Raw genomic sequence first — 13,298 nt, forward strand, 5'->3', positions numbered from 1 at the left:
CTGAAGTTAGCGATTAGTCGCCAGCAGTCAAATAATGAAAGCGGATAATTAACGGATAGATATTTACTCTAAAAAGCAAAATAAGTAACAAAAGTATTGCCATTAATAAGCGTTTAACTAAAACCTTATTCTTTAGTACAAACTAGAGCTCGTGTCTGGACAATTCGTTAGGAATACCAATATGACTATAGTCATAATAATAGGATGAGAATTTTTGTTTATATTCAATAATTTTTATTTGTTTTGCGTATATACTGAATACGCTATTTACTAGTCTAAAAGGCTAGAAGTCTAGTCCAGAAGAAGTTATTTGAAAACTCCCAAACATGCCTCCTATTTTTTGTGTTTAAAGTGTTTAAAGCATGTTTTAGGTCCATGCTTAGGACTGAGAAAAGCTTATTAAGAACTGAAAATATGATGTTGAAATAAGAAATCTTCAATATGTTACTAATAGTAGTCCTTTAGTAACAACTTTGAATAGTTCCTACTTCTTTCTCAGTAGTCTAAGACGTTGATTTTCTAGTTAGATATATTTAATTAACTTATCTCGGGTATTGTTGACGAATTACAATGCCACTTTTACTGATTATTTTATTAGCAGTAAAACACTTTAAACGGTATCCTTTCTTTATTATACTTTGTTATAATCAATTCTTTTCCATTGTTGTTAAAAATAAAATAGTACTCATAATTCATACTCATTCTACTATTTTAATAGCTGCAGATATAGAATATTGATGTCCAGTGAGACGATGTTTCCAATTTCAAAAATTATTTTAATAGAAAACTTTAAAAACCGGTAATAACAATTTTAGCATTTTTCCCACTGAAGCAAAATATCTATTTCAGTCAATGGACTATTCGGATATAGTGCCGAATTTCTAATGCGTCTCGAAAACACACATTTGTAGACTTAATGTTTCAATTATTACTTCTTAGTGGAATAACGAACCCAAGGACCTGACCAATTAATTTGATTTTGTGGTTTGTAGAGTGAAAGAGAAGGAATATATGAAAAATTTGGTGTAAGCAAATCTAAGCGTCAAAAGTGATTTATATTTTATTTTGGTTTCTATTTCCAGGAATTTTTGGTATTCCATTGTCGTTGCAATTACAGTTACAACACCGTTGTCATTATCCCGTTTACAGAGTTTTTAGTGCCATGATACGGTTTCCGTCTTGACACGCACAACTTCAGTGCGGTGTTGATGTAAAAGTTCACCAAAACTCCTGGTACTTGGTAGGCCCTTCTATTGGATCATAGAAAAGCCTATAAACTCGCATGTTAAGTAATAAGTGTGTTCTTCTGTATTAATATGTCTGTTGTGTGAGTGTAAATAAATTTGCGTTTCGATTCATTTTTGTCAACTATGGTACACTTAAACGTTGTTCGTATTTATTGTAGTCATTGTTGAATACACATAGTTACATTCCCCCATCCCCATCCACATCCCCATACCTATTCCCATCCATTCGGTCCGCTCTGCTGGCACACACTTATATGAACTACGAAGTGCATAGACTCAAACTGATTGTGAAACATGACATCACAACATCATTGCATTGCACATTGCATGTTTCGGTTTTTGCACGAAAATGTCCTTGACACTTAGCTCACGCAGGATTAACATGTTGGAATATGTTAGCTATGTGAAGTGATGATGCCATTATCCTAATAGTAAGTTTATCCTTTGTTGTTACTGTGTTGAATTGTTGAAGCACTTTATTCTCACAGAAGGTGTGATAAGGCACATTATCAGAAAATTTTGCGATGTTACATTTTTGAAGGCATTGTATTAATTGCTTATAATAAAATTATTTAAAAAATATATGGAACAACCGACATATTGTAAGGTCTAGCTTTGAACCCTAATCCAATATTTCTTATATGTTTACAATCTGGTATAAACACATTTAAATTCATTTAATACTTTTTGCTAAATATTTTGTCTCAATTTTGTGCCAGAACGGTCAATATCTCAGGTCGGAATAGTTCAAATCAACACGGCTGTTCAGGGACAAGCGAAAATTTGACGGAACGTTCTGTTTTTTTATTTTTGACAAGTGTCAAGGCACACTTACTATGTCCAGCGATACTTTGAATCAAAAAAAAATCAATAATAGAAGAAAGAGTGTTCTAAATGTTGAGGCCTTTTTGTAATGATTATCGGATTTTTTAAGTGTCATTAAATTTATAAGCATTTAAAATATATAAATTTATACTCTATTACTGAAGGTTTCTTATACAATATTTATGACAATAATGATTATAGTGCACTTTCTCGCATTAAAGCTTAACAAAAAATGTCTGAATTTTTAGATTTCATTGAAGATTTTAGATTGAAATTGGGCTGAATAAGCAGCCTCTCAGGAAATACAAATTTGTTTGAATATTCAGTTCTTTATTCCACTGTGCAACTTGAAATGTAAGTAAAAATGTCACAGAACGTAGCTGCAATAAGCGAGCAATAGATTATAACCCGAAAATGTTGCGCACTTTCACCACTTGTACATTTCCATTAGCTTCCGCATAGTGCGAGTTTTCGGTGGTCTCTTATAACGAGGCACATACATCAACGCAAACACTCATCGCTCATGTTTGTGATGATGCATTTTGCGGTCTGTCACACTGAATGTAATTTGACGGATGTGCAAAACAGTTTTTCAAGCTATCAACCAATTTGGCCACGACTACATAACATACCATACCAGTCACTGCCACCCAAACAAAACATGCAGGAGAACAACAAACCCAGCGATGCGCTCCATATCGCACTGCTACTTCTAGACTATCAGACTACCAGACTACCAGTTCCCATGTGTTTGCGATGTACTTACAAACCATTTAGTACAATGTGATGGCACTTAGTGCTCAGAAAAAATGATATTCCCATAAAATCTGTGAAATTATGCAGTGTAGCCTTGCAATAAATTTGTGTGAAAAATTTTAGTGGATTTAGTGCAAAACGTATCCGCTTTATACGAGTAAGGAGATGGAGTCGAAATTGTGCGTCCAATGAATTAGTTAGCTCAGCCATGAGAAATTGATTTTACGGGTGCAGTCATTTTCAAAAACGATTTTCGTTTGGTTTGTCGCACTTAGTAAAGCAGTTGTGATGTCCTTTTTTAATTTATTGATAGGTCTCATTTGCCATACAGGTTCGTTCCTATAAACTCACATATATGTGATATCAAAGGCTAGTGTAAAGTTTAACCTAGTAACTGCACTAGTAATTTCAAAATGAGACGTAATTGTGTCTGCTGCCAATCACTTATGTCAAGAAAGTAGTCTATTGGTATATTATACTACAATTAAGACTCACCACCTTTATACAAACTCTGAAATATTTGAAGCTTTTACTACAATAATGCTTTAGTCTGCTTCTCAAAATCATATGAACATTTTGCCATCTTACAACACCAGAGAAAGATATCAACCCGAAGTTCGAACTATTTGAGCATATACTTTTAAAGTCCTCTTCTAAGGCCGTCGTAAGGCTTCCTCGTTAATGTGTTGGATTAGTCAACAGTGATGAGATTCCAGAGTTTATTTTAAATTAAATTAAATAAATCAAATTAAATTCAAATAAATTAAATTAAATTTAATTTAAACTAAATTAAAATAAATTATATAACATTAAATAAAATTAAATTAAAATGTATTCAAATAAATTAAATTAAATTATATTCAAATAAAATGAATTAAATTAAATTAAAATAAATTAAAATAAATTAAATTAAATTAATCCAAATTAAATTAAATCAAATTAAATAACATAATTTATTGTTTTAATAATTTATTGTATTAATGAGCAAAAATTTTTAACAATAATTTTGTTTTTTTACGGGCTAATTGATCAATAGTTAAATAATAAATAGCTAAATAATAATAAAAAAACAAAAAAAATTATTAATTAATTAACATAATATGAAATAAAACTAAATTAAATTAAATTAAATTTAAATAAATTAAATTAGTTTCAATTAAATTAATTAATAATTTAATATCATATTATTAAAAAATAAAATAAAACAAAATGAAATTCAAATAAACTAAATCAAATTAAATTAACTTAATTCAATTTAATTTAAATATATTGAATAAAATTAAATTAATTTAAAATAAATAAAATAAAATAAAATAAATGAAATTAAATTAACTTAAATTAAATTAAGATAAAATAAATTAAATAAAATAAATAAAATTAAATTAAATTTAAATAAATACAAATAAATCAAATTAAATTAAATCAAACTAATATAAATTATATTAAATTAAATAAACTTAACTAAAAAAAAAATTAAATTAAACTAAAATAAAATAAATTAAATTAAATTAAATTAAATTAAATTAAATTAAATTAAATTAAATTAAATTAAATTAAATTATATTAAATTAATTAATGAATTTAATTTAATCCTTTTGAGGACTTAAATCACATATTACTCTATCGTTCGCCATCTTTCTGGGTTCGCTCTCATCGTTTCCAGTATATTTTCGGGATTTATAGGTCCAATCTGAGGTATCATCTCTTCTGTGTTTGTGAGCCACCTATTACAGTAAATGAAGGTGTGGTCTGTATCGTCACAGTCTCCGTCGCCATAAATGCAGTCGGGTAAATCCATCCTTCCCATGCGGTACAGGTATTTACAAAAGTATCCATGTCCAGTCAGTATCTGAGTGAGATAGTAATTTTCGTCTCCCGATTTCCGTTTGAGCCAAGTGATTATATTTCGAATCAATCTAACTGTTCATCTTTCCTGAGTGCTATTGTTCTACCTTTGTTGCCACTTTTCGATGGTTTGGTCCTGATCTTCTGTGGCCATTTATTGAGTATAGTCGCCGGTTGTTTTCTTATTGTATACTCTTTGGCGCTCTTTTGTTACACCTACTATTAATAAAACTACTTCCACCGAGATAATGCGATACCCTGATATAAAACGTAGAGCCGTTCTTCTATGCACCAATATTATTTCTTTTCTATGCATTTTGATGTCTAGTGCGTCTGCTCACACCATTAGTTTGCTTTCTCTACTGCATACTTTATTTACGCACAAAACGTAAGTTTCCCATCTAATCTTATTCTAAGGTAATTAATTGTTTTTTATGTCCCCAGTACATCATTATTTACTCGCATTTCTATTTCTTTATTTATAAGCCTTCGAGTTAATAGTAATATCTCCGTTTTATGAGTAGCCAGCTGTAAGACATACGAGCTTAACCAGTCCTGTACTATTAGCATCACTTGTGTGAGTTTTCTTTGCAATAATTGGGTATCGCGGCCGGTAATAATTGAGGCCACATTATCTGCGTAAACTACTAGAAAGGCATCATGCGGCATCTCTATTTGCAAAATGTTGTCGTAAGTAATCTTCCATACTTCAGGTCCCAAGATTGATCCTTGCGCTGCCTCAGCCGTTGTTTGTACCGATTTTAATCCATCTTTTGTTGAATAAAAAAATTGTCGGTATGTTAAGCAGCCCACCTAAGTAAGTAAATATTGCACCTATTATGGATCTTTTAGCTCTGAAACCATATTGTCTAGAACTAAATCCACCAGATGCTTCTACGCTAGTTTTAGTCTAGGTTTCATCAGCTTTTTATAGAGTTTTTCTGTGGTATCTAACAAACACAGTGGTCTCAATGCAGCTGGAGTATCGCGGTTTCCCTTGCCCATGTCAATAAGCACTAATCGCTTCCTTTTCCATATATCTGGGAAGATTCCGTCTTTAAAACATGTATTATACATTGTCAGTAATAATTAAGGTTTATTTTCCGCAATTATTTTTAAAACTTCGTTTGGCACTCCATCTGGTCCAGTACTTTATTATTTTGTAGTTCTTTAGCTGTGATTGTTAGGTCTCTTTCCGTGAAGTTTTCAATGTTCTCCGGGTGAACTTGCGCGACGTTTTCGTCACTTCTGATATTGTTGTTTGGAAACAGGGTATTAACAATTTCGTTCCTTTCTTCTAGATCACTTACTGCTGATTTAACTCCTAGTTTCTTCATAACTATTTGGTATCCAAGGCCCCATGGATCGTGATTCATATCATTTCGAAATTCCTCCCAACTTCTTTGTTTACTCGCTTTTTTAAATACTTCTTGGCTTGGGTAAATTCTCGACTTTCTGCCTCACTGGTTCCATTTCATCTAACTCTCGTGTAGCGTCTTCGTGTGTGTAGACATACTTTTCGCAGTTGGCTTATTTCTTCTGTCCACCAGTAAGCGCCCTCTCTACCTCTTTTGGGTAGTTTTCGGCATTGATATCGCACATGCCTGTGTAATTCTTATCATTGTATGTGTCACCACTTCATCGGCGTTTGCCACATGTGTAAGAATCATTCATTACCCGAATCGATCATTACCCGAAATTGTCTCGATCTGTATACAATACGAAAGGTATTAGTGGTCACTTTCTGTATAGTCCTCTAAGACTCTGACTGTAAATGTGTTATCTAGAATAGTGCTTTGACATCCTTCTTTTCAAATCCATTTTTGCGACTATAAGACCTAGCCTGGCAGCAATTTCTAATACTCGTCTTCCCCTTGAGTTTGTAGTTCCCATACCCCATTCTATTGCCCTGGAGTTAAAGTCACCTCCTACGATGAAAGAACCATCGAGCTGTAAAATTTTATATTCAATTGTTCACTTATTAGTACTAGATCGATTCTCTGTTTTATAACTATTTGCGCCAGAGAGCGTCAGCTACTTTATTTCTTCACATATTTGCTTAAAGTACTTTCATCAAGATCCCGTTTTCTTGTGTGTCGAGCATTTAGTTGATCCAGAAATGTTTTTTATTGCTGTAAGGTCTCCATTTAGGCATAGACAGCATTTTGGCGGTTTCGTGCATTCGTTGAACTTGCACCCTTTCTCACCGCATCGTATACACAATCCTTGTCATTTTCTGCCTGGACCAGTGCAATTTGCTTGTACATGGCCGACACCAAAACACAACATCGTTTCACATCGGCTCGTAACTTTACACGGCATATTGTCTAGTATCCTTTTATGCGGGGATTTTCCAATATGCTCTTTACGTCAGTAATTACCATTTTAATGAAAACGCGGCATTGTTCTCTACAGTTCACTTTGGTGACGTTACCCTCATCGTAGCTGTTGGACTTTGGATTGTTAAACAGAAAGCGGTTATAACCTCCTCTTCATTGCTTAGACAATATAAGTCGCGGATGTCAATCGCAGTCATAGGACTTTTACCGTCGCTATTTCTTTCAGAGTTTTTTTTATGGACTCGTAAAACTCCGCTTTCTTTTCACCCTTTGCGACTTCAGGTAACATAGCACCAGCAGTAGTCTTGTGAATGGATTGGATCGCAATTTCAGTTTTCTCTAATTTAATGTTGCTTTTTAACGATATCGGCATAACTTCTGCCTTTATGAGTACTGTTTCAGGTTTCTTTTTAGCCACTCTGCGCTTGGTCCTTGAGTTTTCCCTTCCGTTCCTTTCTTTGGCGGAATTTCCTCTTAGAAACGATTTGCCACTTATATGTTGGCTTTTCGCAGTGTTTCTTCCCAGTGGTTTGCATTACTGGGCTATTCGCGGCTAAATTGTGCTGTTATGTGGTCGGAGTGTCCATTATTCTACTATTTATTTGTAGTCTTGATTGGTGTACACTACGACCTTTTTCTGCTTCAGCTTTTACCCAGCATAGGCGGTAATAACTCGTGACGTCGAGGTCATGAGATGATTTCAGCGCCATGTCATAGATTAGATGGAAAATGAATGAAAGAACTCTTGATTAACCTGTAGTCCCATATGCTTAAGAAAAAGTTGCAGATGCTTTTGAGTGTTACACCGATGATTTGAGGGTAACTTAGTCTATCAAGCTGACTACGTCAAAGTTGCTATGATAAAGAAAAGGTGAAACTCCTTAACACTTTCTCTATGTTTATCATGGACTGTTTCGTAACTAGCCTGTCAGTGCTAATGAAGGTAGCTTATCAAATGAGTTTAATTTCGTCGGTAGGACTGAATGGAGGAACAAGGACAACACATAGAGCTATGATGAAAACAACAATAAGTGTGTTTTCCCATCACCTGGGAACTTTCAGGGCATCACAAAGGACAATAGATCTCACCGAGAGGATATATTGGTATTTGCATTATAATTTTCAGTACATTGATTATGTCCTGATTGATATATTAAGATCGATATGTTTGGAATTAATAGGGATTTCACACATTTTAAATACCAACACGCAGGATAAACAATTGCATTCTAAACAGAAAGTCTAGTGATGTGACGATTCCAACTGCGAAATAGTTGCCTATATATGACAAAACGTAAGGTGCGTGTTATATAAAAGAAATCCTTGCATTTTAGGTCCCTTAAGTATTTATCAGTCTTACTTTAATAAAAAGACGTTCTGATTACTCTAGCTATGAAACATTCTAGCATACAGTACTCCTCCTCCTAGTAAGTACTGTAAGCGCATTAGAGTTATGTTAAATATGATCTGATGTGTGCTTATATGGATAATACAAAATCCGCCACCCATTCATTTATATCAAGACTTTTGTGAGCAATTGCCTTATGTAGCAGTAAACGCAAATGACGTCAAGCACACGCTTGCTTGAAGTGTATGTGTTGCAATTGAATATACCTTCGTTTTTGGTTTCTAGGAAGGACATTTCTCCGGTGCTATTTGTTGTTAAGCTATTTTTCAGCATGTGGACGTTAGAATTGCTGCTGTGGCATGCTTGTCATGCTGACGGTTGTAAATGTCCACAATGTGTTGAACAATGTCTTGTCTTGAGAGGCACCAATCCAACGTGTCCAGTTAAAACTGACGCAAATAAACGTTGAAAGGTTTGTGGAAGGAATAGTTGTCGCTAAACCAAAAGTGATTATATGAACTTACTGCGATGGAACGTACTTTATTTGTCAACTAATTTAAATTTGGCGCTCACACTACTCATCCAATTATGAACGGTATTACCACGTTTTAACGGAAAATTTGTGTTACAGTTTCCTTTAATGGTGTAATAATAAATCATTCCGTTTTGATGCGAAAACCATACTGGGTGGGTTAGTATCCCGTCCCGAATTTCGTACTTCAGTTGGATACAAGAGTGAACCGTGCCAATGTTGTCGTTTTATTTATCGTACAAGCAAACAATAAATATTTTGGGCAACATAATTACATGAAACATACAATGTACTCTTGGAATTTAAAATTGGTTATTTTTTTCACAAATTAGTTTTTTGATGTTTAATTTGTTGCAAATGGTGACCTACAACAAGATATAATATAATATTACAAACTACATAGAATTGATGACGCGATGTGGTCAATTCATTTCAGATGACTTACTTTCTACCCTAGTTACAATATCTCGCATTAAAGCTATTCAATCATTGAATATGAAGTGGTTTCACCTGCACTGATTACAAACATCAATTCCTGATGCTTTTTGCAAATATTCTGATATAATAACACAAATCACACATCTCTTACTGAAGAAATCTCTATATACGTCTTGGACTTTATTATTATTATTTAAGTATTATTTATTTTGAATACTTTGATATCGAATATGTGTCATGAACATAAATCAATTATATAGATTTATCTTATGTTGAGGTTTTTCCGAGTTAGTGCAACTGGGCACTTTTACTCTTTCTTAGCTGCGACGTTTCTACAAAGTTTTTCCCTTCACTTTGAATAATTAATGTATTCTCCACAAGCTTCACTGATTATTCGATGACTGATCTAAGATCAGCATACCGCCACGTACGGCTTGTGACTGCTCTGAGTTTAAATAGTGCTATGTACGACAGTCTGTCAGTTTTCGCGTATAGGTTCAGCGCTCTATCACTTATCTATTTTTTTAAGGGGTTCCTATCTAAGGTCTCTTGGCATGTCATTCGTGCAGATGCACCATGGCACTTTGAAGTGTCTTCGGAAAGCCTGACTGTGAGCAACTTGTAGCTTCCGGATAGTAGAGTTGGCAGTTTTGCTATACTCGACACATCCGTAGTGAAATGCCGGTCTTATTATCTACCTGTAAATCAACTTTCTGTTCTTAGCGCTAAGGTTATTGTGATTGAAAAGTGGCCGTAAGGAATGCAGTGCTTTTGCACAACTACTTCTTTTGTCTTGTATGTGTTTGTGCCAAGTGAACCGCTTATCAAACGTGATTTCCAGTGATTTGATGCTATCCTCACAATTTGTCGCAATGTCCCCAACTCCCACTCTCGGTGGATGCTCCCTGTGTTTACGAAATATAAACAGGACATTAGTTCTCCCGTTGTTAATTTCTATTTCTGGAAGAATTCCAGGATGAGATAAACAACGTGCTGCAACGTGTTGGTTATATTTCTGACATTTTAACTATCAGGCCGTCATGTGACACCCTGTCAAATGCCTGGACACTCTTCTTAGTGTCAATTTTGAAAACGAAGCGATTTGTAATGTTTTACTTATTGCTTTCGTATATACCGTGGAGGGGTTTTCCTGTTCTATTCCGCTATACTACTCTCATAATAATTTTTTTTTTTTATTCTCTTTTTTTTACAAAACTGATGAAGATGTTGAACATTGTGGACTCTTTTTTTGGCATGTTATTAATATTAGTTTTTATTTGTTAAAAGCTGTTGATTGTTATTGGTTCAATTATTTTTGGAAATATTTATAATCTAGTTGACATTTACTTCTATATAATCAAGTAGACATTCAAATTTCGAAAACAACTTTTACAGAAAAATATTTTCGATTTCTGTAAGAATTAAAGTTTTGCCTTGTTTGGAAAAATTTTTTTGTCTTAAAAATTTGTGGTCTATTTAGTTAAACTTTTGTGAAAATTCTTGGTCCATTTAGTTTCAGTTTGGTGAAAACTCGGCATGAGAACAAACTCTCAACAAAGATGAAGAGATCCAAAAGTAAGTTCAGCACAATCAGCTCTGTTTAAAGACACGAGAGAAATAGTTAACAAGTGAACGCACTTGTTAATGTAAATGTTCTTTGACTTGGTGGCAATTTAAATATTTATACTAGAACGATCGGTTTCACTTTCGAGTGATATTTTGTTAAAGCTCATTTCCTTAAATTAAAAGAGCAACTACTTCAAAAAGTACTATGACATATCCGCGAAGAGGACTTTATGATGCTGCATATCACAACTAATGGCAGGATCTTAACCGTATTCAGAAAATAGATGCCATCCTATCTATTACTGCAATGCATTACAAATATTTTCAGAAAATTTTAACTTTTTTGAACAAAATTTTTTTTATTTCTTACAGAGTCAGTTGCCAAAACCAATCATTCAAAAAAAATAACAGTTGAAGACAAAGAGAAGAACATACGTAATTACATGAACATACAACGTAACTCACAGCACGCATTCTCTTTCTTAACTGCCAAAAGTAAACCGTCTAAGACTGCTGCAATTGATGCTTCCGAATGGATTATATGTAAGCGTGCAAAAGATGCCCCTAGGTGCAATAATCTAGCACATTCCTTGACTGCCTCGGCTAGGAATCTAAGTCACAGTTTCATCACAAAGCAGAAAGCGAATATACCAGCGAGTGTTATTGGTCGTATTAAGAGTGAAGCCGAACAAGCTGCTGCAACTAGTCCCAAAGGTGCTGAAGGAAAACAAAATGAACCGGAAACTTACAAACTTAACATTATTAGCGGCACACCCTTACCGCCATCGTTTGCGGAGAAATTAGTCTTCGGTAAATACTGTTGTGATGAAAACGAAACGTTCTCTGATTGCGCGGGTGAAGCGAGTGGTCTTACACTAAATGCAGAAGCAAGTACAAGCGCTAATGGTGACAAAAAGATTGGTATTCCCAGAAGCAAATACACTCTTACAAAGCCAACTCAGTCTTCAAACGAACAACAAATGTCAGAACGAGATACTGTTGATGACTTTTGCGATGTTATGCGAAAGCTGGCTTTAAGAGATTTAGCTGAGGATGCTGATCGCTCTCTCTCCAGTGGACTCCACTTGAAGTAGCAACAACTGAAATCAAATCTTGTCGAAAACTGTCAACAATTCAAAACTAATGAAAGGTTAAACACTTCGCAAGTAATCACTTTTCGCATCAATGATAATTAAAACATGTATTAAAAAAAAACAAATACACAGTTTGGCCGTAATATTTTACATAGTTCGTAAAATTACTATTGAAGTATAAATAATTAAATTAGTATGTAAATGTGGTTCCAGTTTTATTTTAACGACTACATATATCTTTTTCAATCTTGAATAAAAAGAATCAAACTGTGAATATTCCTAATCTTAAATTAATATTAATTACTTAATTAACTAGTCTCAACTTGCCTAGTCAATTGGCATTAATGCAATAGCGAATCGGTACTTTTAATACAAGTTCTGTAGACAGAAGACATGTTACGAACCTTAAATAATATGTGCTGAATCTTCAATCTAAGCAAAATACTATATACCACATGGGATTGAGTCATTACATATCTTTATGTAATATCTTCAGTTATTTATTTTTTTTTTTGTATTTCAAATGAAATTACTCTGGTCTGTTTTGTGAACTTAACTCGCAACCATCTAAAGTAGTCGCCATGCTTACTATAAAATAATTACCACAATATTGTGTTTTATAGTCCATTTCATTAGAAATACCCAATAGACAACAACAGTATTATTATACATTTTATTATTGTGGTATTATTTTTCACTGAAATCTAGTCAAACCTATAGATATAGAAACCATCAAAATCATCCTATTGATTGTACTAAAAACAAGGATGCAAGTGATCCATTAAACGGATAATAGCACTTTAAGTTTACTTAGGTTACCTAGAGAGTCATGCCAGTAGCGACTTTTTTCGACTGCAAACTATTTATGTGTCAGGATACTCGTTGTGATGCAACTTATACAATACCACTTAGGTTTATAGGATTAAGTTGCTCATGCTTGCAAAATTATCTGCGGCCTTTTTGCCATTTATTTCTGTGTAGCAATACACCCAACAAAACACCACGCTGTTTTCTCTTGCTAGTTGATCTAGCATATTGTAGCAGTGCTTTAATTGCTGTTTGATTATCTGTTAAGATACCGATATGGTTGCCATCTGATCATTCAGTATCGTTGACTCAACACAGACCTCAATCGTATACCCGTGAATGTACAACGGAACAAACAAAACTTCCCAACTTATATCCAGCCGATCTGTAGTAAAAATTTTGTCAAATGCTCGACTGGTGTTAAGTCGCCATTACACTATGGATGGTGACAGAATGATTTTGCTGATTATTTCAACATAACACATTTATATAAATACTACA

The 13,298-nt window shown here is 33.8% G+C and overlaps 1 protein-coding gene across 1 annotated transcript; it reads left to right on the plus strand.

The window, feature by feature from the left end:
- The first annotated feature begins 10,730 nt into the window (after positions 1-10,730).
- LOC119689420 lies at positions 10,731-12,254 on the plus strand. The gene is made up of 2 exons (XM_038104246.1): positions 10,731-10,905; positions 11,269-12,254. The coding sequence occupies exons 1-2, from the start codon at positions 10,890-10,892 to the stop codon at positions 11,988-11,990; spliced, it is 738 nt and encodes a 245-aa protein (XP_037960174.1). The 5' UTR covers positions 10,731-10,889; the 3' UTR covers positions 11,991-12,254.
- Positions 12,255-13,298: the final 1,044 nt, after the last annotated feature.

Source organism: Teleopsis dalmanni, chromosome X (assembly GCF_002237135.1).
Source record: "Teleopsis dalmanni isolate 2A chromosome X, ASM223713v2, whole genome shotgun sequence".
In the NCBI taxonomy this organism is placed as follows: Eukaryota; Metazoa; Arthropoda; class Insecta; order Diptera; family Diopsidae; genus Teleopsis; species Teleopsis dalmanni.